This window comes from Schistocerca nitens, chromosome 2 (genome assembly GCF_023898315.1).
Source record: "Schistocerca nitens isolate TAMUIC-IGC-003100 chromosome 2, iqSchNite1.1, whole genome shotgun sequence".
Lineage (NCBI taxonomy): Eukaryota > Metazoa > Arthropoda > Insecta > Orthoptera > Acrididae > Schistocerca > Schistocerca nitens.
Window position 1 is genome coordinate 121,719,510 of NC_064615.1, and position 25,473 is coordinate 121,744,982.

Sequence of the window (25,473 nt, forward strand, 5' to 3'; positions counted from 1 at the left end):
AGTGATGGGTGTTTCACCAGGACTAGATTGTGCTGGTGATGGTGTGAGGTCAGTTGAAGGCAAGCATGGAGTCATGATTGTGAAGATCCATTAGCAGAAAAGTGGAGGTGAAAGCAGCGGTATCGATGTCTTGTGGTAATTTGACAATCTTATGGAAGTGCCATGCGATGGAGTCATCTGCAGTCTGAAGTTTGGTAGCCTGTGTGCTGACCTTCAATGAGGGGGCCATTGTATGTCAGCTTGCTGTTGAGTTATTCAGAGAGGATGTTGTGGATGTCCAGTTGCGATTCAAACTCTGATGGTATGGAGCTGGTAGTGGGCGTTTTGACAGATGTAGCAAAGGGGAGAGCTTGGCAAGTGTTATTATCTGGTGAAGTATCTTTAGTGTCCGTTAACAGACACTGTTGTAGATTTCATGTTTAATAATATGTAGAAAGTATGGTCATCTCTGTGAAGGACCTTGCATGGGCGTGAGTACAGGAGATGTAGGGCAGGTTGTACAGTGTCATCTCATAACATTATGAAGTCACAATCATTAAGTGCTTTATGTAGAATGACTTTGTGCACCAAGTGTGGAATGCACAGAATTATGCACAGGTAAGCAATGTGTTGCTTAGCATAAGAGACCTGTTCAGGTAGGTCTAGGGGTGTCACTGATGGTTCTTAGAACACAAAGTCTGATGTAGTTTTTGCAAGTCTTGTGGTGGTGTCAATTGCTGAATAGTCTCTATATGTTGTGGTGTGGTGCAAATGCCCAAAGAATTTACAGTTTGTCTAAATAAGATGAATTCTTTCAGTCAGATTTGGAATTCATCTTCGTTGATCATCATACCTTTGTGAGAGAGGCTGTCAAGAACTTTTTGATGTGCGTACTGTGGGAGACATTGTCTGGTGATTAAATCAAGATATCATGAAGATAACCACAACAGAATGAGAATTTTAACAATAAACCATCAATAAAACATTACCATATTTGTGCCACATTCTTAAGTCTGTATGACAGAAACTTAAACTCAGAAAAATCAAAAGGCATGATAATGAGCGTTTTGTGAATGTCTTCTGGACACATGTCATCTTACAGTCAATGACACTAGAAACATAAGTGTTTGCAAAATAATGGGTGAAGCCCTGGATGTTTGGTACCAGTTTTAGGGGTGAAGCCCAAGAATTGTCAGAGGGGCAAACTATCCCAGCTTGTAAGAGATCATCCGCTAGCAGTTTGGCAGCCCTAATTAATTCCAGTGGTAGCTGCCATGGTCTGTGATGTTTTTGGGAGAGGTGGTGGGGGAGGATGGTGATAATCTTATGAACTGTTCCATTTTTTATGGCTGACTATGAATTTTTCCTTCAGGGGAATCCACAGACACACGGTAGAGAATGTGAGAGTGAGTGACGCTGTACCGACCTTTGTGTCGGTAGATGGAGCCGGTGCCGTAATTATCTCCATAGATGGCGGTACGGGTGGTGTCGAATCAGTACGGTGTAGAGATGTTGGTGAAGTTCCTGCTCGATGTCTTGAATTTTGTGTTAGGTGACATTGTTTTCGGGTTGTAAGTGAAAGTTCGTTAGCTCGCCGACATACAAGTCTAGAACCAGATCAGTCTGTGCCAATAACTGATTCAGCTACATCTGCAATGATAAATGTTTGAGTGTATATGTCATTGAGGCAGAGGTCTAGTGTGCAGACCTGTTATCCATAGACACAGATGTCATATCATTTAGTGTATGGAGTTGGACAAGCCTGTACACTGGCATCAGATGTGGCAAAGAGCGCAGAAAAGTATTGACCTCAGAACTGTTGTTCATGAGGTATAGTTGGTCACTGATGTGGTCAGGTACAAAGAGTCTTTTCTCATGAAAATGGTGGGGCATGTGTGGTCTGTCATTGTCATCATCGCTCTGGGTGTCCAGCTGACTTAGATATCATGCGTTGTCCACTGTGCCTCCTGTGAACCGTGAATGAAGTTTGGGAAATTGCATGGTGGAAGACAAGCAGGGTCATTATATGGTACATCTCACCAGAAAATCTGATGCTGCATGGGCACAGTGCAGTCAGTGGCCTTCTGCACGGGTGCAGGCGTGGGTGCGAGTGTGATATAGTTGTTGATGCTCTGCACAGGGGTGATACATTTGGAGGGTAAGTGAGGGTTTGTTGTGGCAGTGCAAAGTTATGGCTCTGAATGAGTACAGTTATGTCAAGATCCATGGATGGCAGATGAGTTCAGCTCGGCTTGTGGTCGGTGGGAGTTCGGTTGTTGGTCATTGTAGTTGCAAGTCATGCTCAAAAACTTTATCATAAGTGACGTGATGGATTTGTTCCTCTGGAGAGCAGTGAGGTGGTGGAGAAAAGCAGTTTTCAAAGTCTCATTTTTTTCTGCCAGAGGAGATGAGTATGATATCACTTATTGTATCTGCATGGTCCTCCATATGGCTAAGCATAGTGATGAATTTCATACCATCACTGACAACTTCACTTGAAGTAAAAATGCTGTTGACAGGGGTGAACCACAAAGTTGATCTAGCCAAAAAAGAGGTAGCTTAAGATGTGTACTGTGCCCAGTAGGTTGCCAAGGCAATGTTCGTAGTTGAAGAACAGGCTAGCAAGTATTGTCTGTACACGGCACAACATGATGCACAATAGGAAACGCAGGAGACAATGCAGCTACATGAGGTCTGGAGTGATCAGGTTCACTTGTGGTATAATAGTTGATAGCTCTACAAAAGTGAGTAGGCATGAGTCCAACCAGTTGGATGGCTGTAACTGGGGAGTAGCGTGGTTTGTGAGTGAAACAGAGTGCTATGTGAGATCACATACTACAGTGTCTGTTATATTGTGTTGTTTGGAGATGGTTTAGCACATTCCAGAAGAGTGTCGGTGTCACTTTTTATCACATAAGATGCATGCCAGGTGCTGTCCATGGCACCTGGCATCGTGGCACAACCACCTCTATCCAACGACATAAATTGAGTAGCACAATGAGGGCACAACGGCAGCACTGCAGTTATGCATTAGATGGAAATGTTCAAATTATTTATGAACATAGTCATCAGAGTCACCAGTGTAGTGCTATAAGTAAAGACGGAAATGATGATGAACAGTCACACAAAACTGATACAATATAGTATAGTACATTTTTATTAATAAGAGGAGCATACCTGTCAGAAGCATCCAAACTGAACAAAGTGATAAGGCAGACTGAGAGTCAGAGAGTTTTATGCAAGGTCCTGGTTGGCTGCCAGCTATGATGTTTCTCCACATAGTGTTCCCAAGTGATTGTACACTATTGTGACACACAACATAACCTGGAAACAGATTGGCTCCTTGTTCACTTTTGAGTGATCTATCGTGATTTTTGCAGTACTTTATTACCAATGATTGCTGACCCTGATCCATCAAAATTGTCCATCTCCATATCCTTTATGATTCCAAAAACAGATTAACGACAATCTTTTCAGTACTGCTTGTGTACTTTAACTATTTTTTTTTTTGGGGGGGGGGGGGGGGTGGAGTGAACATGCAAATAGTGTTGTAATTGTTCTTTTTTACTTTTGCTCAATGGTAGAAACCCAATTATGATGATACGAACATAATGACAACACAACACCCAGTCCCCAAGTGCCCGCAGGGGCTCAGCATTCATTTGCTGAGTACGGGCTTGGCGACCCCGGGGTCCTGAGCTGGGGACTGGTCAGTGCCGCCAGTCTCCTGTCACCGTAACTCCCGACATGCTTTAGCGACCACCGTATGGCGCGGCGGTGGAATGTTGTGTGCTGCAGGGAATGGTAATCTTGGCTTGACCACCTGGATTGCGAGGAAGGCCAACCTCTATAAAAACCCCTCAATCTCACGGTGTGCTCCGCGCCTATGAGATGCGTGGCTGTTGGGGTGGAACAGTCGCAATCGGGCAACCTCTGGGGCACATGCCGCACCCCAGTTGTATACGGCTTACTCAGGCACGCGGGGCTCTGTCTGAGCAGACCTTTAGTTCCCTAGCTGCTCGTGGGACCGCAATGGACCCTTCGACCTCTACATTTCCCCCTACCAGTTGATTGGGTGGGCCACTGGTAGGAAAACACACCCCATTGAAAAAGCGACTTCATGCTGCGAGTCCTCCAGCTCCTGGTGTTGCTAGAGATTTATCAGACTGTCGTAACAGAGGACATGCTGATAATCAGAATGTGTTTATGATTATTAAACGGAAGGAGGGTAGCTTTGAGAGGGTTTCTCCCTTTTACATCCACAAGGGTCTTGAGGGTATTGCAGGAACACTGAAATCTGTGAAGCGACTGCGCAATGGGACTCTGTTAGTTGAGACTTCTAGTTCCCATCAAGTCGCTTCTCTTCAGGAAGCAACCTGTCTCGGAGAGTACGCTATCGAGACCGAGCTCCACTCCACTTTGAATTATAGTAAGGGTGTTGTGACATGTAGGGACTTGGTGGATATCTCCACAGACGAGTTAAAATCTGAGTGGGCTGACAAAGGTATTGTTGACGTGCAGCATATTATGAAACGAGTCGATGGGGAACTCGTCAAATCCGACTCGTTTATTCTCATGTTCAGTTGCCCGAGACTCCCAGATCATGTTAAAGCGGGGTTCTCACGTTTGCCAGTACGGCCACATTTCCCCAACCCAATGCGCTGTTTTAAATGTCAGCGCTTTGGGCATACTACGTTGGGGTGCAATGGGATAGCCACTTGTGGTAAATGTGGTCAGCCTGCCCATGAAGGAGCCGATTGTTCATCGACTGTGAAGTGTGTGAATTGCTCTGGGAGTCACCCTGTCTGGAGCCAGGTCTGCCCCATCTATCTCGAAGAACGGAAGATACAGGAGATTAAAACATCTAAGCGCATCCCCTATGGTGAGGCCAAGAAGCTCTTTAAGGCCATGCAACTTCCTGTGTTTACGACATCTTTCGCTTCCACTCTGAAAAAACCGGTACAAATGGCCACTGTTGCTACGCAAACGGAGGTTGCTAGTGTTAGCACTAATACCTGCGTTTGCCAGTGCACTTGTGCTGCTGCGGTTGTTTTGAAACCTGTGGCTCTCCCCGCAACATCGGACAAGGCCGTGGTTGCTGACATTGGGGTACTTCCTGCCTCTTCCCATATGGCGCCTTCTGCCCAGGCAAGTAAAGCTCCAACTGTTGACAAGGCTCTGCATTCTAAGCCCCCCCAAGACAAAGGCACCGAAGGTGATGGTATTGCAACCTGAGGAGACTGGTCAGGATCGGTCCGATGACGAGGCCATCGTACTGTCTGACATCTCCCGTGGGTCGTCATCGGAGCTGATGGACATTGATGTCGACCGGGGGTGATCTTCTTGCCCCAGGAATAAATCTCCAGCCAGTACGGGCTCTCCTCCAAAACACAGAGGCAGGGTGAAAGTTTAGCCACCCTGATCACTGGTTCCCATATTACAGTGGAACCTGAATGGGTTCAGGATGCATGTGGCTGAATTACAACTCCTTGTATGAGAGTGCCCTTTTTGTTTATGTCTCCAAGAGACACATTTTTGGGCCACTGATTCTCCTTCTTTACGGGGCTATACCGTATATCGGAAAGATGATCTGATGGGGGAAAGGGCAAAGGGTGGTGTTGCGGTTTTTGTCCCTGAAATGCACCACTCATCTGAGCTCCCTCTCGTCACAGACTTGCAAGCAGTAGCAGTTGACCTTCTTGTGTGTCGGAGGCTCACAGTCTGTTCAGTTTATTTACCGCCTCAGGATGCAATAGACTCTGAGGCTCTCACAGACCTTATTAGCCAACTCCCCCGCCCATTTCTTCTTCTGGGGGACTTCAATGCTCATAATGTCTTATGGGGCTCTTCGACTACTTGCCCCAGGGGTCGCATTCTGGAAAGCCTCATGATGTCTGAAGAACTGTGCATCCTCAACTCTGGTGCTCCCACTCATTTATGTACTGCTTCTGGGTCGTCATCAGCTATTGACCTTTCGTTTTGCTCTCCAGCACTCTCGGATTCTGCTCTGTGGGAGGTTGCTGCTGACCTCCATTCTAGTGACCACTTCCCCCTTTGGATTCGCCTCCTGGATGAGGCTATGGCATTAGCAGTGACACCCCGGTGGCACCTCTGCTGAGCTGACTGGACACTTTTCAGCCAACTGGCTGTTTTGGAACACTGTGCCAGCGTCCACGAATGGGTAGACCATGTTACAGCCGTGATCTCCCATGCAGCTGAATTGTCAATCCCACAGTCATCCGGTCATCCCAAGAGGCGTCCTGTCCCTTGGTGGACCACTGAGTGCCGCTCAGTCATCCGAGCCCGCCATGCAGCTCTGCGCCGCTTCAAGTGCCGTCCCTCAGCTGACAATCTTGCGGCCTTTCGGGTGGCAAGGGCCAAAGCGCGGCGAGTGATTAAAGAGAGCAAACGACGGTCATGGCAATCATTCTTGAACTCCATCTCCCACTCCACTAGTTCTACGAAAGTATGGGAAGCCATCAGGAGGATTTCTGGGAAACTCGGCCAGCTACCTGTCACGGCATTGCTGCATCAGGGAAGTCTCCTCACAGTGCCGAGAGACATTGCCCAGACACTGGCCATGCATTTTGCGGAATTTACCGCCACTATCAACTGTGATCCATATTTCTTCCGCTACTGCACTGCCATCGAGAGGGGTCACTTGGACTTCCGGTCTCCAAATTCTGAACCCTACAACTGACCCTTCACAATGTGGGAACTGGATTCGGCGCTGTCTATGTCTCATGATACTGCGCCTGGTCATGATCAAATCCGGTACAGCATGCTGCAGCACTTGTTACTGCCTTCCAAGGAAGTTCTCCTGAATTGTTTTAATATGATATGGTTATCCGGCACGTACCCTGACTCGTGTAGGGAGGCGATTTTGATTCCCCTCCTCAAACCGGGGAAGGACCGAACACATCCCAGTAGTTATCGGAGTATTGCTTTGACGAGCTGTGTCGGGAAGACGTTGGAATGCATGGTCAACCATCGCCTGGTTTGGCTGCTCGAGACCAGGCAGCTCCTTAGCCCCTCTCAGTGTGGCTTTCGGAGATGTCGTTCAGCTATAGACAACTTGACCCTGCTTGAGGCGGCCATCCAGCAGGCCTTCCTACGAAACCAGCATTGTCTAGGTGTATTCTTTGATATTAATAAGGCGTATGACACTATTTGGCATCACCTTATCCTCAATCAACTCCATGAGTGGGGCTTTCGTGGCCGTCTCCCCATCTTCATTCGGTCCTTTCTTTCCCACCGCCTCTTTTGATATTGGGTTGGTACTGTGCTTTCTGATTTGTACGTGCAGGAGAATGGTGTTCCTCAGGGAAGTGTTTTAAGTGTCGCCCTCTTTGCCGTCGCCATTAACAGTATCGCATCCACTATCCAGAGTCCTGCCCTATGCTCCTTGTTTGTGGACGATTTTGCTGTTTTCTGTTCTTCCTCTAGTCTTGTCACTGCTAGTCGGCAGTTGCAGCTTACGATGAAGTGATTAGAGGCATGGACTGCGAAGACGGGTTTTACCTTTTCTGCAGACAAATGTGTGTGTGTTCATTTTAATCGTTCTCGATGTCTTTTTACCTCCCCTGAATTGCGTCTGAGGGACACTATTCTTCCTTTTAGAGACACTGTCAGGTTCCTGGGCCTCACTTTTGATTCCAAGTTGTCATGGTTGCCTCACCTTAAAGACCTCAAGGTGCGGGCCCTGAAGGCACTGAATACTTTGAAGTGTCTGAGCCATCGGTCCTGGGGAGCAGATCGGGCACGTCTGCTGCAATTTTATAAGGCTTTTGTCCGATCGTGTCTTGACTATGGTTGCACCATGTATGGGTCAGCAAGGCCTTCGTATCTGAAGATTCTTGACGCAGTACACCATGAGGGTATCAGGCTGGCCACTGGTGCCTTCCGTACCAGTCCCATCTCCAGCCTGTGTGCTGAGGCAGGGGAACCGCCGCTCGCCATCCGGCGGAAACTCCTCATGGTGCGACGGGTGTGTCAATTCCTTGCCTGTCCTACCTCCCCTGCGTACCCTACCGTTGCCTGACCGCCTATGGAACATTTCTTTTCCAGTCGTCCCAGGGCAACGAGACCATTTGGGATTCGTGCCAAGCATTTGCTTGCGTCCCTTGGTGTGGAGCGTGTGGCCCCCCAATGACAAGGTTTTACTAGTCTGCCTCCCTGGTTGCTCAAGAGGCCCAGCGTCCTTTTAGACTTGTCGGAGTACCGGAGGAGCTGCATTCCTGCGTTTGTTTTTACCTCCTTATTTTCCGATATTTTACACCAGCATCCGGACCATGTACCTGTATTTACGGATGGCTCTAAACAGGGGGACTCTGTTGGATGTGCTGTTGTTTTCCCTGATCGAGTCGTCAAGTTATGGCTTCCTGTGGCGTTTACCATCTTTGATGCCGAATTTTTTGCGGTCTTGTGGGCGTTGGAGCAGATGAGATGTGTTCCCAGTCTTAAGTTCCTCATTTGTTCTGACTCCCTGAGTGCCCTTGAGACCATGAAACACTTGTACCCAGTGGATACACTCGTCCAGAACATCCATGATGCCCTACTCCACCTGCAACGGCAGGGGAAGGAGGTTTCTTTCTGCTGGGTGCCAGGGCACGTGGGTATTAGGGGAAACGAACTGGTGGATGTGGCTGCCAAAGATGCATGTTCCCTCCCTCACGTTGTTGACTGTGCCGTCCCCCTCCATGCTGTTACCTCCCTTTTGCATTTTCGTGTTATGCGTCAATGGGAAGAGGAGTGGCTGGCAGTCAGTGAAAATAAGCTGCGTCTGGTCAAGGCCACCACGCGGCCATGGCGTACGTCCTACGAGTCATGCAGGCGGGATGAGGTTCTCCTCACTCACCTCCGCATCGGGCACAGTCCCTTAACACATGGTTTTTTACTCCGGTGGGAGGACCCCCCAATCTGCAGTGCTTGTGGTGTCCAGATTACTGTCCGCCACATTTTACTTGACTGTCTTTTATTCTCTGACCAGAGAGCGGTGGTTTCTTTGCCACTGGATTTGCTCTCTATTTTGCAAGACGACACAACGACTGTGGTTAAGGTCTTATGGTTTTGTGTCCTGTCCAATTTGTTGCCTCGGATTTTAGGGAGAGGGTTTTAATGTGCTGCTGGGTGACTGGCTCACCCAGGTTTTAGGTAAGAGGTCCGCCATTCACGATTACCTCCTTGTTTCCCTTCGGTTTCTGTTCTCTTTTCCTTGTGTTTCCTTTCCTTTTTTAGTGTGTTTCTTCTCCTCTTGTTTTTCTTCTGTCTGTGAGGATGTGGAACTGCGTCAGGTCTGTGTCTTTTAGCCATTCTCCTTGTTTGCTGTCCGTCTTAGTCCCTTTCACTGCATCTGTTCCTGTTTTTATGCATTTGGGCGCTGATGACCACACTGTTTAGCGCCCGTAAACCTCAAGCACACACACACACACACACACACACACACACACACACACAGTCCCCAAGTGTAGAAAATCTGCGACCTGGCCAGGAATCGAACCTGGGTCATAATTGTTCTTTGTTTCCAAAAGTGTTGAAACACATCCATGTTATATCACTTCTCACATTTTTCCTGCAATGGCCTCACCTTCCTCAAGTTAATACAGCACAAATCTAAATACAAGTCACATTCACTGAGCTTTATAGCTCACCATCATCTTCCTAAGCACTAAACATCCAGGAGACACACAGTTTACTGCAGGAAAGGTAATTTGTAACCATTTTAGCCATGAAGGTCTGCACGATGAGGGCAGCAAATTATAGTAAAGTACAAAATAATAGTTTCATGTGTCATTCACTTTTGGCCACAGTTTTCTGTCCCTGACAATAATAACCAAGAATGATTGTTATACCTCCCTTGATTTTTCGTATGATTCTTGCACAATTTGAGTCTTGAATATGGCTGTTGGTACTACAAAAATTGATTAATCTCACACAACTAATTCTTGGCAAGATGCTTGATTGTTGAGATCATGTTGACAGATTCACTGACAAGCCCCAAGTAAGGCACCATATGCCATGTGTGGATAACAATATGTGAGTTGCTGATCATGTATGATTAACTCTCTCATTTTTCTTCATACATCACATCCTGTAGCAACTTCATCAGGGGTTTATGGAATTATTGGACTGTTGAAAATGATATTAGTAATATTGTATACCTGTGAAACAGTGATACTTTCTAATTTTCTTGTCTTAACTGCAGTGCACCGATGGATTCATGCTTCATACTGCCAGCAAGATGTATATCCATAACAAGTTTCCCATTATGGAGAGTTTTTTAGCAGATGCAGTGAGACTTTTAGCAGAAGCTGAATTGGTAGACTTTGAAAATGAACCAGATAAAGCTAGAACAATTGCTAATGAATGGGTGCAAAAGAAAACTGACAATAAAATCAAGAATTTCATTGCTGATGGTAAGTGCTGTTGAATTGATGGACTACCTTACCTCACACTTTTCATATGTCCCCACTACCAAAAGTTCAGTGAATTAAGGGAAGGAGGACAGTCATGCCATTGTACTAGAACTTAACAACCAATCTATCGTCTTGGGAAGGTGACATCCAAAACTGATGTACATCCTAAATGAGGTGGGTTGGGCTGCTTCTTGCATGAGCCAGATGATGCAGTGGATTGCTAGAGGCATATTTTCCAGTAACACAAACAGTGTGTCCCTCAAGAATTTAAAGTATACTGATCCATCCAATCATGCACAGGACATTAATCTGTGGGGATGCTTGAGAAGTGTGGTTTACATTACTAACATTAATGATATCAGTGATCTGGAACAGCATATCCATAATGCTCCATGCAGCTGATTGAAAGGAAACAGTTATCATTGAATAATTTTGGTTGTCCATTTTGAGACATTGCTATGTATTCATTGCTGTTTATGGGAGACCGTTTGAGCATTTCATGTGATATGGCTATTTTGTGTCACATAATGCTGTAGTCTGTAACTGAGAAATAATGCTTATTGTGACATGTACATAGGAATATTTTGCCTTGTTTCATTCTAGGAACCAATCCTGATTATTGTTATGAATGTTAAGAAACAATCCATATTACCAACTAAAAATGAATTTAGGTTTACATATGGAACATACTAGCCACACTCTTTCATGTATTTAATTAAAATATGCAGGCTGTTTTTATATCCATGTACGATAATATGTATGGTTGAAATTATCTTTACACTAATTAGTCAATATGCTGAACAGTCCTCCCACATTTCTTTCAGTTGCCTCTTCCATGTAAATTTTACAAGGCCTTCCCAATTATCAACCAAATTTCTTGAACTTGGATACAATACCATAAAGAAGATACTGGTATCATTTCTCTGCATGTGACCTGCACTAGAAGCAGTAACAATATTTGTGTTAAAAAAAAAAAAAACTACACATTATGCAGGAACTTCATCAAAGATCTTAGAATCTAAAATTGTTTCCAATATAGTTGCTATTTAATCATATTTGTCGCTGATAAAGGTTGTTGATGTAAGTGCACTACAGAACACAGCAATATTTTCTTGCATATTTTGCCTCCTTTCTAGAATTCAGAGTCAGTTTCTGCATTCAAGTGCAAAGATTTCCAACAAACTTTCATCAGACACCCTATACCTTTTCTCCTTAATGATTAGGATAGGAAAAAGCCTGTTTCATTGCCAAATTATTCCTTGGGCTTCTTATATCTGTTTTCCTTTTCATGCATATATCATTATTGCTGCTGGTAATCTATATCCATGCATCCTTTGTAAATTTTCACACTGTCATCTGTGTTTGTACTCTATAGTTATTTCATACATACACTCCTGGAAATGGAAAAAAGAACACATTGACACCGGTGTGTCAGACCCACCATACTTGCTCCGGACACTGCGAGAGGGCTGTACAAGCAATGATCACACGCACGGCACAGCGGACACACCAGGAACCACGGTGTTGGCCGTCGAATGGCACTAGCTGCGCAGCATTTGTGCACCGCCGCCGTCAGTGTCAGCCAGTTTGCCGTGGCATACGGAGCTCCATCGCAGTCTTTAACACTGGTAGCATGCCGCGACAGCGTGGACGTGAACCGTATGTGCAGTTGACGGACTTTGAGCGAGGGCGTATAGTGGGCATGTGGGAGGCCGGGTGGACGTACCGCCGAATTGCTCAACACGTGGGGCGTGAGGTCTCCACAGTACATCAATGTTGTCGTCAGTGGTCGGCGGAAGGTGCACGTGCCCGTCGACCTGGGACCGGACTGCAGCGACGCACGGATGCACGCCAAGACCGTAGGATCCTACGCAGTGCCGTAGGGGACCGCACCGCCACTTCCCAGCAAATTAGGGACACTGTTGCTCCTGGGGTATCGGCGAGGACCATTCGCAACTGTCTCCATGAATCTGGGCTATGGTCCCGCACACCGTTAGGCCGTCTTCCGCTCATGCCCCAACATCGTGCAGCCCGCCTCCAGTGGTGTCGCGACAGGCGTGAATGGAGGGACGAATGGAGACGTGTCGTCTTCAGCGATGAGAGTCGCTTCTGCCTTGGTGCCAATGATGGTCGTATGCGTGTTTGGCGCCGTGCAGGTGAGCGCCACAATCAGGACTGCATACGACTGAGGCACACAGGGCCAACTCCCGGCATCATGGTGTGGGGAGCAATCTCCTACACTGGCCGTACACCACTGGTGATCGTCGAGGGGACACTGAATAGTCCATGGTACATCGAAACCGTCATCGAACCCATCGTTCTACCATTCCTAGACCGGCAAGGGAACTTGCTGTTCCAACAGGACAATGCACGTCCGCATGTATCCCGTGCCACCCAACGTGCTCTAGAAGGTGTAAGTCAACTACCCTGGCCAGCAAGATCTCCGGATCTGTCCCCCATTGAGCATGTTTGGGACTGGATGAAGCGTCGTCTCACGCGGTCTGCACGTCCAGCATGAACGCTGGTCCAACTGAGGCGCCAGGTGGAAATGGCATGGCAAGCCGTTCCACAGGACTACATCCAGCATCTCTACGATCGTCTCCATGGGAGAATAGCAGCCTGCATTGCTGCGAAAGGTGGATATACACTGTACTAGTGCCGACATTGTGCATGCTCTGTTGCCTGTGTCTATGTGCCTGTGGTTCTGTCAGTGTGATCATGTGATGTATCTGACCCCAGGAATGTGTCAATAAAGTTTCCCCTTCCTGGGACAATGAATTCACGGTGTTCTTATTTCAATTTCCAGGAGTGTATAAAGCTGACAGCAAGAGACAAACTGCAGAGATTTCATCTAAATTAAAAATCAGCAGCTTTTCAAAAGTAATGATATGGCAGCTAATTTTAAAGTGTTACATTTAGCTTGCATAACCAGACACTGTAGTTACTGTTTATCAAAAGGACATCTTTTTGTATTAAGTCCAAGATTTAATACATCAAGAATCCATCCAGCTGTTAATGAGGAATGCAACTATTTTTATATGTAAACAGTGTAAAAAAGTAAATTTTATTCATTTACAAGCACTTTTGTGTAACAAATTTATTCCAAACTTAAGAATTTATTCTTACAATGACTGTGACAATTGTCAGATGCAGACTAAGGCATATCTAGAAGATAGGGCCTGTCCACCTCACTGAAAAACTATTTTTTTCAGGTGCTCTGGATCCCATGACACGTTTAGTCTTGATAAATGCTGTTTATTTCAAAGGAAAATGGGAACATCCTTTTTCTAAGCATAGCACTTTCCCTATGCCATTCTATACGTCTTCATCTCAATCTAAGGAGGTGCCAATGATGCAACAAGAAAGAGAATTTATGTATGCCAACTTGCCAGAACTAGAAGCACAAATACTTGAACTTCCATATCAGGTAACATTTTTTAAAGTTATGTAAAATTAAAATAATATTATCTAATTGTGCTTTTAAAATTTGAAAATACAAAGGTACTACACCATACATTATGAAGACCTTTGTATATTAATAAATAGAATATAAATATCTGTGTTATTCTCATAATTCCTTTTTCCTGTTCTTAGCTATGCAGAGTCATGGAAGCACATCTGTTCTGTAGTACACATGTTTTATGTCCTTGCAAGGTGTGCAGTCCAGCTATGTGACATAAATTACACCACTGTCAGGAAAGGAACTGTCAATCAGAAAACACATATCATATTTATACCCTTCTATATTAGTAAAATAGTTTTTAATAAGGCTCCCCAGCCTTACCTCTACCTGCATGAAAGATTAAAAAGTCACATCTCTGTCTCTGTTGATCGCTGCCTTGTTACAGTTGCCACAAGAAATTCCAAGGTGCAACCACTTGAAGTGGAGAATTACAACCATTTTTTGATCACTATCAACATGGCATCCTAGCCAATCAATAACAAACAAAATGTTCAACCACATCTCAAATTTACTGAATCAATATCTAACTTTCATCACTGATTACCATGGTTCACCATAAACAGCATCCAAATTTACTTTTATCTTGTCACATGTATTCCCATATAAAAGGAAACAGTGAATCACTGAACAAATCTGTACTTTTTACATCTCAGCAAAAAATGACTGACAAATCCAGACTACATTAAATGCATTCACAGTTGCAAATATGAAAAACCATCAGATGTGTAATGGAATGACGACAATGAAAATTTGTGCCAGACCGTGAGTCAAACCCAGATTCCCTGCTTATTGTGAGCCTTACCATTAGGATAGCTGAGCACGACTCACAGCCAGACCCAAACTTCCATATGTCATCAGCCATGTGCCTATAACCTGTACTCATACATCCACTATGTATATTCACATACAGGGAAGACAGTTTACTGGAAAGTCACTTGCCCAGTGTCAGCGGATAAGTACGATATTGTAATGCCCTTGTTATTCAGAATTATGATTCAATGTTTCATTCCTTCTGGCGCTGATTGAGGAAAGATGTGTATTAACCATACAGGGAATTAATAGATTCTTGTTCTTGGCCTCCCATCATATTTAATTTTGGATCTATCCAAGGTCTTCTTAAGTGCTATGGTATAATAATATAATAAATATAATATTGTCATGTGATGAGGGCCTCCCGTTGGGTAGACCGCTCACCCGGTGCATGCCTTTCGATTTGACGCCACTTCGGCAACCGCGTCGAAGTGCTATGGTGTTATCAAGTGTAGAAAGCATATATTAAATGTACTGTTTATTTGTTGAGTATTGTTCAACACATACAAAATGATTTAAGGTGAGACTTCTTTATTGAACATAACATTCTGCAATATTTAAGGCAGAATAGAATACTGCCTGGACATCTGGATTCCAAATGGACTGATTACCACTGAGAGCCTGCACGTAGCCCATCTTTGCAAACTGAGAAATGTCCCACCAGCATACTCATTATTTTTTTAGATTAATTTCATTTCTAGTTTCTGGAAACTTGTGCTTGGCTAGTATATTCTCTCTACAAGAGTTTGTTGTATACATTACTGCTGGCAGTCTTTTTACAACTTCTGTACCCTTATCACTAACTCTTCCATCTGTGTCTGCCTGAATCAAAATTTATGTTTGTTTGTCCATACAGCTTCTTCCATATTCCTTATTCCCACATTGGATTTATATTCAAGACAACAGTGATTCAAGTGCTTTACTGGCAGTTCTGGTTCAAGTGTTCTTTGGTTTCCCTAAACTGCTTAAGCTAAATTCCAAGTGGTTCCGCTTAAAATAAAACAGCCAATTTCCTTCACCATCCTTGTCATTTATGAGCTTGCTCTCCATCTCTAATGACATCATTGGTGATGGAGTGATAAATCCAATTCTACCTTTGCTTCTTCCATTCAGAATTCTCTTTGTAACATTCTCATCTATACTGCATCTCTGGCCCAGAAACTTGGCAGACTCATCTATTATTCCTTGCTTAGTTCAGTTCTCCTTTGATCTATATTTTACATTCACTATTAATACATTGTTGTCATATTGAGGTTATCAAGAGATTATTTTGTACATGAATACAATAATTTTGTTATTTATTTTCAGATATCTTTAAATTTGTTTATGATTTTCTATTTGTTTTCTGCAGGGTAATCAATTGAGTATGTTGGTGATTCTGCCTAATCAAATTGATGGAATTAATGAGCTGGAAAATAAAATCATGAAAGTCAATCTTCATCGAATATCAGACAAACTAAATCCCATGAAAGTAAATGTTTTGTTGCCTAAATTTAATATAGAAAAGGAAATGCATCTCGATGAAATACTGAAACAGGTAAAGAAATTGCTTTGTAATTGATCCATCAAAATCTCATGTTATTTATTGTAGCTTATATATTATTTGCATGGACAAATTGATAATTACTAAACACTAATAACTGTTTAAGTACTAGATACCTATTTATAATGGCTATGACTTGTGATGCCGTGAACAGAGATTTTTGTTTCTTGGTTATAGATAACGTGATAATTTCAGAAAATCTGGCTAGCATTATTTTTTCAATTATCCCCTCAATTCGCACACTTCCCAGTGTTCACTGTTGTCACCCCAGTTTCAACTTAAAGACAAGGAGCAAAATTACACATTGTGTTATTATATTGTGACTGTGGAAGTAAGTGCAAGAATTCCAGAACATTTGAAAAGTTATCTAAAAAAATCTACTTTACACAATATTATTTTGTTCATATTTGCTGAATAATAGTTTATTCACTTTTGCCATATTATCCCAGAAGGCAAATCCATAGGACACACCAGGGCAAAGACAGCGTCTCAAGCCTTTGCAGTACTACTCCCCTTCCAGTGATGTGAGTCTAACCCTCAGTGTCCTGTTATTCCCCAGTAATGGCTGGGTACAGGTTTGGTTATTCCAGAGTCCTGGGCTGATGGCTGACCAGCACCATTAATGTTCCGATGACTATTCTCTGGGACCAAGTGCTGCGGGTTTCAACTCCGTGCCAGATGGCATGGAACTCAATGACCAATAGAGGTCTCTGCAGCAGTTGCACTGTACGCCGTGACTGCGTGTGCCCCTGGCCCTGAGTCTAACATGAGCGCACCATGGTGGAGCATGTGGTCCCAGTGGCCAATAGCAACGTACCTTGTCATGTATTTATTTGTTTCTTCACGGGACGCTCCCATTCGGTCCCGCCGTGTTTTCGCTTGTGGCAATCCTGCAACTATTCCTGTCACAGATACAACATTTTGGCAGTGAGATAAATGGTAGTAATTGTTAGCATGGAGGATAAGTTGGTATGTCATCTGGAACAACAGCAGCAGCTCATGCAGCTGCAGCACCTCCAGTTAGACATCTTACAAAAGTCAATGCAGTTGCTATCAGACAGAGTTGATTCCCGGGTCGCATTACCACAACAGCTTCCAAGTCCTTGGGTGTCCGATGCTTTCCCACATCCACCATTGTTCCCGCCATTTAATGATGCTAAAGAAGACTGGGTAACATACTTACATCAGCTGAAACAACATTTCACTCCTTTTCAAGTCACGGATGACCCCTTGCAGCGGTCGTTGTTTAAGTCTTGGGCCTCCCCAGACACATTCTTTCTTCTCCACAATTTGGCACCCTTGTCCAATCTTGTGGCTATCTCTTTCCAGGAGACATGCCTTTTGCTGACAAACTATTATTCACAGCGCTACCATGTGGTCGCCTCTTGGCTGGAGTTTCACCAGTGCCATAAACAGCCTGGTCAATCGTATCGTTCCTGGGTCATGGACTTGCAGGGTCTCAGCCATCAATGCAATTTTACATGCAGTGTAAGGCTTCGTATGCAGACTCCGTGATCCGGGATGTGGTGGTTCAGCTGGCTTCCGATCCTGAGGTCCACACTGCAGCATTGAAACTTGATAATCCCGCATTGGAAGATGTTCTCCACATTGCCCACTCATTTGAAATTGCTCAGGTAGCTAATGAGCATCTCATGGCACGGCTCCATGTGGTGGTGATCAATGCATCTCTGCAGGTTCCACCCTCGCGACGTAGACATGGTCCGGCTGACAGGCCAGCACTGTCAGTACTCCTCTTTGTCCGATATCTCTAAGGCATCAGAGCCTCCGGTCACCCCTCGTCACTGGTCGTGTGGCCCCCTTCCATTTTGCCCACAGTGCTTTACCACACATTCTTGAGCTGATTGCCCCTACTGCTGGAAGACGTGCACTCTGTGTGAGGAGGAGGGCCACATCCGATCTATTTGTCGTAGTTGGTCGACTCGCTCCTGTCCTGCCCCAACTGGGCCTCAGGATACAGTCCATTCTCTGCAGTCAGATGAGCTGTCAGCGTGGAAGCTTTTCCTCATGCTCTGCCTTTTCACTGAGGATGTCAGTTTTCAGGTCGGCACTGAGGCCACCGTCTCCCTGATTAATATTGCGACATATACCCTCCTGGGTTCCCCTGCATTGTCACCTCCCTCTTGGAGTTTAGTCACCTATGGTGATGGTTCCATTCCCCTTTGTGGGCAGTTCATCATCCAGGCGACATACAAACATGTTCCCTGGCTCCTTACCCTATTTGTCGTCGACCATCCATCGGCTTCGAATATTTATGACCTGCACGCATTTCATCCGTTTGGCTTTTCAATTTCCGGTGAAGTTAAGGTCATTTCCACGGTTGTTCCTTTTCAGGACTTGGATGATCTGTGCTTAGTTTTTGCATCATTATTTGCAACGGATCTCAGGTGTGCTTCATGTTTTCAGGCACACATCACACTTAAGCTGGATGCGCAGCCTTGCTTTTTCCGGGTGAGACCCATTCCAGTGGCCTTATGGCCAGCAGTCAAGCAGGAATTTGATCAGCTCTAGGCTGCTGGCATCCAAGAGCCTATGATATACAGTGCTTGGGCAACATCATTGGTGGTCATACGGAAACCCAATGGATCCCTTCGGCTGTGTGGGGACTTCGGCACTACTGTCAATGCTCAGTCCTTAATAGACACTTACCCCATTCCCTGATAGGAAGATCTTCTCGCCAAGCTTGTGGGGGTGTGAGTACTTTTCTAAGATCGACCTGGCTGAGGCATACCACCAGTTACCCTTCGATGCCGATTCCCAGAACATCATGGTTATCAACACACCTTTCAGATTATACAAGTACAAGTGCCTTCCATTTGGTGTCTCTTCAGCACCGGCAATTTTCCAGTGGTTCCTGGAGCAGCTTATGCAGCCTATCCCAGCCTGCATGAATTATCTGGATGACATCTTGGTCACAGGGCATTCCCGCCAGGAACATTTGCACAACCTCAGCACCTTATTTCATGGTCTGCAATATGCAGGTTTACGCAGTTGGCTGGACTAGTGTTGCTTTTTCAACCAGAAGTGGAATACCTAGGCCACTGGCTTAGCAAAGATGGCATTCGCCCTTTGTATCGCAATGTCAAGGCCATTGAGACCTTTCCTCGTCCCAAGGACTTATCTGAACTCCAGGTGTTTTTGGGCAAGGTTACTTATTACTTAAAGCTTTTACCCCAAGCTGCCTCCATTGCTCAACACCTCCATCACTTGCATCGCAAAGGGGTGACTTTTGATTGTACTCATTCCTGTGACCAGGCTTTTCTCCAGAATGAGATTTCCACTCTGCAGCAGACTGTGCACTGATGTGAAACTTCCTGGCAGATTAAAATTGTGTGCCGGACCGAGACTCAGACTTGGGACCTTTGCCTTTTGCGGGCAAGTGCTCTACCATCTGAGCTATCTAAGCACGACTCATGCCCGGTCCTCATAGCTTTACTTCCGCCAGTACCTCGACTCCTGCTTTCCAAACTTCACAGAAGCTCTCCTGCGAACATTGCAGAACTAGCACTCCTGGAAGAAAGGATATTGCGGAGACATGGCTTAGCCACAGCCTAGGGGATGTTTCCAGAATGAGATTTCCACTCTGCAGCAGAGTGTGCGCTGATATGAAACTTCGTGGCAGATTAAAACTGTGTGCCGGACCGAGACTCGAACTTGGAACCTTTACCTTTCACAGGCAAGTACTCTACCATCTGAGCTACCCAAGCATGACTCAGGCCCCATTCTCACAGCTATACTTCCGTCAGTACCTCAACTCCTACTTTCCAAACTTCACAGAAGTTGAAGAGTAGCTCAGATGGTAGAGTACTTGCTCGTGAAAGGCAAAGGTCCCGAGTTCAAGTCTTGGTCCAGCACACAGTTTTAATCTGCCAGGAAGTTTCAGGCTTTTCTCCATTTAAAGACAATGCTGAAGTCCACCTCTTGCCTTACTACCTTCTCTCCAGACTGCCCCTTGGTTGTGGCAGCTGATGCATTGACATACGGCATTGGGGCAGTCCTTGCACATTGGAATACTGATGGCTCAGAACAGCCCATAGCTTATGCATCTAAGACCCCAGCACAACAGAACTACTCTCAGATTGAAAAGGAGGCCCTGGTGATAGTGTTCGCCATCTAAAAATTTCACATGGCAAAGGGCAAAGTTCACCTTCCTGACAGGCCATAAACCCTTAGTTACGCTTTTTGGATCCCACTCTCACCTTCCAGAGAGGACGGCTCAATGTCTCCAGCACTGGGCATTATTTTTACGGAATTACATGCACACCATCCAGTATAAGCCCACCGCCCACCATGCTAATGCGGACACTTTGTCACGTCTCCCAGCAGGCCTAGATCCTGCATTTGACAAACAGGAGTTCCTCTACTTTCACATTGATTCTGCCCACTGGGATGTGCTGGACAGTATGCCTCTTATGCCTGCTCACATTGCCACAGCTACGTGCCATGACCCTATCTTGTGGCAGGTTCTCCGCTACATGGTCTGTGGTTGGACCTCCTATATTACTCGTTGGATGCGGACCGCCTTCAGCCCCTGGCGCCTTCTGTCCCACAGGCCCTCCGTGGTTGATGATGTCCTTCTGTTGGCCACAGAGTCGGATGCCCATCGGGTGGTCATCCCTCCGGATTTTCGACATCACATGCTCAGTTTGTTACACCGCGGCACTGGGGTATGTCCCGCATGAAAGTTTTGGTTTGCTGGCACGTGTATTGGCCCAGTGGCGATATTGACAACTTGGTCCGCAGGTGCACTGTGTGTGTGCATCACCAGGCAAGCCCCCCTCAGTGATTCGCACCCTGGCCTGTGCCTCGCCAGCCCTGGGTTCGCATCCATCTCAATTTTGCGGGCCCATTTTTGTGGTCCATGTGGTTACTTATCGTTGATGCCTACTCCAAATACCCGTATGTCATCCACATGGCGTCCACCACTACAGAGGCCACACTCACGGCCCTGGCCCAAGTTCTTGCCATTGAGGGACTGCCTCACACATTGGTCTCTGATAATGGCCCCCAATTCACAGTATCCTCATTCCACGACTTCTGTCTGGTCAACAGTATCAAACATATCCATAGTCCACCTTTCCACCCTCCCTCCAATGGCACAGTAGGGAGGCTTGTCTGCACATTTAAACAATAGTTGACAAAGGCGGTCGTAACAGCTCCAACCACGTAGGCCCTCACCCTGTTCTTGAGCACATATCGCACCATGCCAATTGACGGACATAGTCCAGCGGAGTTCCTCCGTGGGCGACAGCCATAGACATTGCTCCATTTGCTGATGCCATCACCCTCCCACCCCCACTACTGGCCCTCTCAGCGTTACTTCCCTGGAGCGGCCATGTGGGCCCATATGTACGGGAGCAGGGTGAGTTGGATGCCTACCACGGTCGTCTCGGCCCATGGGCAACGTGTAATGTCAGTGCAGATGTTGAAAGGGTTGGAGTGCCACCATCATAACCAGCTCTGCCCGCATACCCCCGCGGGACTCCCACCGCCGCCTCCTACACTCCCTCCTTCGGGTACAGACGTGGTCCCCGAGTCACCACCACTGCCCCCAGTTGCTGCCTCCCAACGAGCCTGCCACCAGCCCTCCTCACCCCCAGGTGCATTGGAGGCTCCCTCCAATGCCCTGGCCTCTGGGTCAGCCATCGTGGACACCTCAGATGTCCCTTCCTCCCCGACAATGGCAGTTGACGCACCTGGGTCTTCTCCCATCTGCCGCCCACCGCGGCACCGTCGAGGGCATTTTCGCCCCTGCACACGTTTCAGGGGGGAGGGATCTGGTACTGAGCACTGCGGGTTTCGAATCCACACCAGACAGCACGGAACTCGATGACCACTACAGGTCTCTGCAGCAGTCGTGCCGTACGCTGTGAGTGCATGTGCTCCTGGCCCCAAGTCTAATGTGAGGGCACCACTGTGGAGTTTGCTTACAGACATCTTGTTTACATTGCGTGTGCTTACTTCCCGTTTACGAGTGGATGTTGTTTTGATTTCGTGAGGTTATCTCTTGTGACCCTGTTGCTAATACTTCGTTGTTGATCTTGGTGTCTGGCTCGGTTGTCCGTCGTCATGCTTGTCCTTCCATTCCCATTCGTCCATCTTGTTTGTTGGCGGGCCACTCCCATTTGGTCCCACCGCATTTTCATTTGCGGCAACCCCGTGACCGTTCCTGTCTTGCTTACAACAGATTCCGTTAACTTCTTGGCATGCTTCAGTGAGCACTGTTGGGCTAACTCTGAGGAGTGGCCTTCCTTGCTCTCCTAAATGTTGACATGACCAGGTATTCTTAATTAACTGCTAATTCATGAAAACGTTTTCACATGGCAATAACTTGAATTTTCATTCACATCTTGAACATCATCTGCCTCTCCCTGTGGACTTCCCTATCATTGAAAGTTGTAAAAAGCACTCAACAGAGACAGCATTATGACAGGCAGTGTTTATAACATGGCCATTGGGATTTACTTTAAAAGATGTCAATTTATTGCAAATATGATCGTGAAGACATCAGACCTCCCAAAAGCTACAACAAACGAAATGTAAACAGAGCCCATTACCAGAAGCAAATCACTATTTGTCAAACCGCGATGAATTCCAGTTGCTTAACTAGAGCTTTTTAAGAGAAATTCTTTTGACAAACAGAACTCCAGAGTAAACATAGGTACAGTAGGAAGAACTACTAGCTACATGTGTATGCCTGCATTGTCCCTGAGTTGCAGCCCAACTGGGGAGAGGGCCTGTGTTAAGTGAAGTTGAGAGGACCACTGGTTAGCTGGCCCCAATGCAGGAAGGGCACATAAAAAAGGTGAGGTGTAGGTTGGGAGGATAGGAAGATTAAACAAAGATAGATTAATCAACAGATGGATTGGAGTAGAGTGAAGTGAGAAAAGAGTGGGAGCGATGGGAGAAATGAGAACAGGGGTAGAATGTGTGGTATAGTGACTAGCAGAGATTGAGGTCAGGAGATTTACAAGATCAAAGACTGTGTTGTAAGAACAGTTACCAATTATGCAATTGAAAGAAACTCTTATTGAGGGAGCAGAGAGTGGATGCACAGGTTATGAAGCAGCCACTGAAGTTGAGCATGGTGTGCTCAGAAGTGTGATCTCTCACTAGGTGGTTAACTTTGCTCTTGGCCAAAGCTTGGCAGTGGCCATTCAAATTCGGATGAACAGCTGGATGCTGGTATATAAGGTAGTTGGATTTAGAAAGAATGTAACAATTGCTGTAAATACTTTAACGTTGAAGCAGACCAAAGCAGAAATTAGGTTAAGCAAGTGCAAGGCAAATGATGATTATATTAATAAGTCCCAAAATAAATGCAAAGCAGCCTGGACTGTTATCAAGACTCATCTGGATAGAAATAAAGATGTTAACAAAAATAATTCATGTGATGCTTGTATCACACCGGATGATTTCAACACCTTATTCATTAATGCTGCCATTATGAATAACAGTGCTGCAAATGAACATATCCATAAATGTGACAACAACCATATCTCAAATAATAGAAATTCATTTCTACAAAATTTTGAGGATATGGTTCCTGTGTTTAAATGGAAAGAAGTAAAAGTAACAAATATTAAAACTGCAATAGCAAAATTAAGTTACTCAAAATCAGAAGACATTTATGGTCTCTCCAATTTGGTAATAAAAAAAAATAGCAGATGTAATAGCACATCCACTCTGTTCTCTTATGAACTGGATGCTTGTCAGTGGCTGTTTCCCTTCATCCTTAAAAATGGCACTCGTTACTCCACTGCACAAGAAAGGTGACAAGTCTTGTCCTAATAATTACCGTCCAATCTCCCTTGTACCATCATATCAAAAGTAGTGGAATATTGCATACAGCTCCAAATCAGTCAAGATCTGTCTGTGAATAATATTCTTAGTGACTCTCAGTATGGCTTCAGGTGGTTAAACGGCAAAAGCAGTTGAAGATGTTGTTTCATATATATTGTCATCATTCGGATCAGGATTATCAGTTAATGCCACTCTTGTGGGCCTCAGCAAGGCATTTGACTGTCAGTCACAGGATACTACTAGAAAAACTGCACTGCTATGGTGTTAGAGGCTCAGAACTATCTCTGATCAGATCCTATCTGAGCAACAGAAAACAAATTGTGCATTTTAACAATATGAGGTCAAATGTCTTGGATATCATGCAGGGTGTACCACAAGGCTCTGTGTTTGGACCTTTGCTTTTTATAATATATGTAAATGACTTACCCAGCACCATGTTATGTCTCTATGCAGATGATACAACTTTTGTTACAGCAGGGAAAGATTAAGGAAAATTAAATGAGGAAAGTGAGGCTCATCTCAGAGCAGCCATCAAGTGGTTCCAACTCAATGATTTGCATATAAATCATGATAAAACTGTAAATATTCTCTTTAGCTTGGGTGTTAAGAGTGATAAGATTGATTGTGTCTCAGCTAAACTACTTGGGATCCATCTTGACTCAAAATTAACGTGGAAGAGTCATACCAATTATATTTGTACTAAGTTAGCATGTGTGACATATTTGTTAGGTAAACTAAGGTCATGTGTTAGTGGTAAGTTATTACTCAATGCATACTATGCCTTTTTCCACACCCATTTAACATATGCCACTTTGTTGTGGGGAAACTCACCTGGATCAAAACAAGTTTTCATTTGGCAAAAGAAGGCAGTCAGATGCATCCATGGAGTCAGAAATAATGAGTCTTGCAGACCATATTTCAAAAATCTAAAAGTACTAACAGTTGCAGCCCTCTTTATACTAAGTTGTCTGATACACACAAAAGAAAACCAACACAGTCACAAACTACGACAATCTATCCATGACCATGACACACGTATAAAACACCCCAGTTGCTAGACTAAAGAAAACTCAAGATAGTTACAGGTACATGGGAGTAAAACTATTTAACATGTTGCCAATAGAGGCACATAATGTGTCACTGAATGAGTTTAGAAGTGTCACAAAGAAATGGCTTAGAGAAAAAGCTTTTTATACAATAGAAGAGTTTATAATGTGCACTAAAGATGATCTTAAGTACCGGTACTAATATAGTTTCACTTAGATTAAACTTATACATGTAAATATAATGCAAATACCTTGTGCAGCATCAAGGACAAAATTTTGTATCTTATTAGACAATAATGATCTGCAATATATTACACCATTTCTGTTAGTTATGTAAACTGTATATGTACACAAATGATGACATCAATTGCATTTTTTAATGCCTAAAGATGGATA

The 25,473-nt window shown here is 45.0% G+C and overlaps 1 protein-coding gene across 2 annotated transcripts in view; it reads left to right on the plus strand.

Moving 5' to 3' along the window:
• Positions 1 to 25,473, plus strand: part of LOC126234295 (ovalbumin-related protein X-like) — a 130,059-nt gene that overhangs the window by 88,323 nt on the left and 16,263 nt on the right. For both annotated transcript variants that reach the window (XM_049942981.1, XM_049942980.1), the window contains exons 4-6: positions 10,184 to 10,394; positions 13,607 to 13,821; positions 16,019 to 16,204. In XM_049942981.1, coding sequence (XP_049798938.1) covers positions 10,184 to 10,394; positions 13,607 to 13,821; positions 16,019 to 16,204 — 612 coding nt within the window. The remainder of the gene's footprint in view (positions 1 to 10,183; positions 10,395 to 13,606; positions 13,822 to 16,018; positions 16,205 to 25,473) is intronic.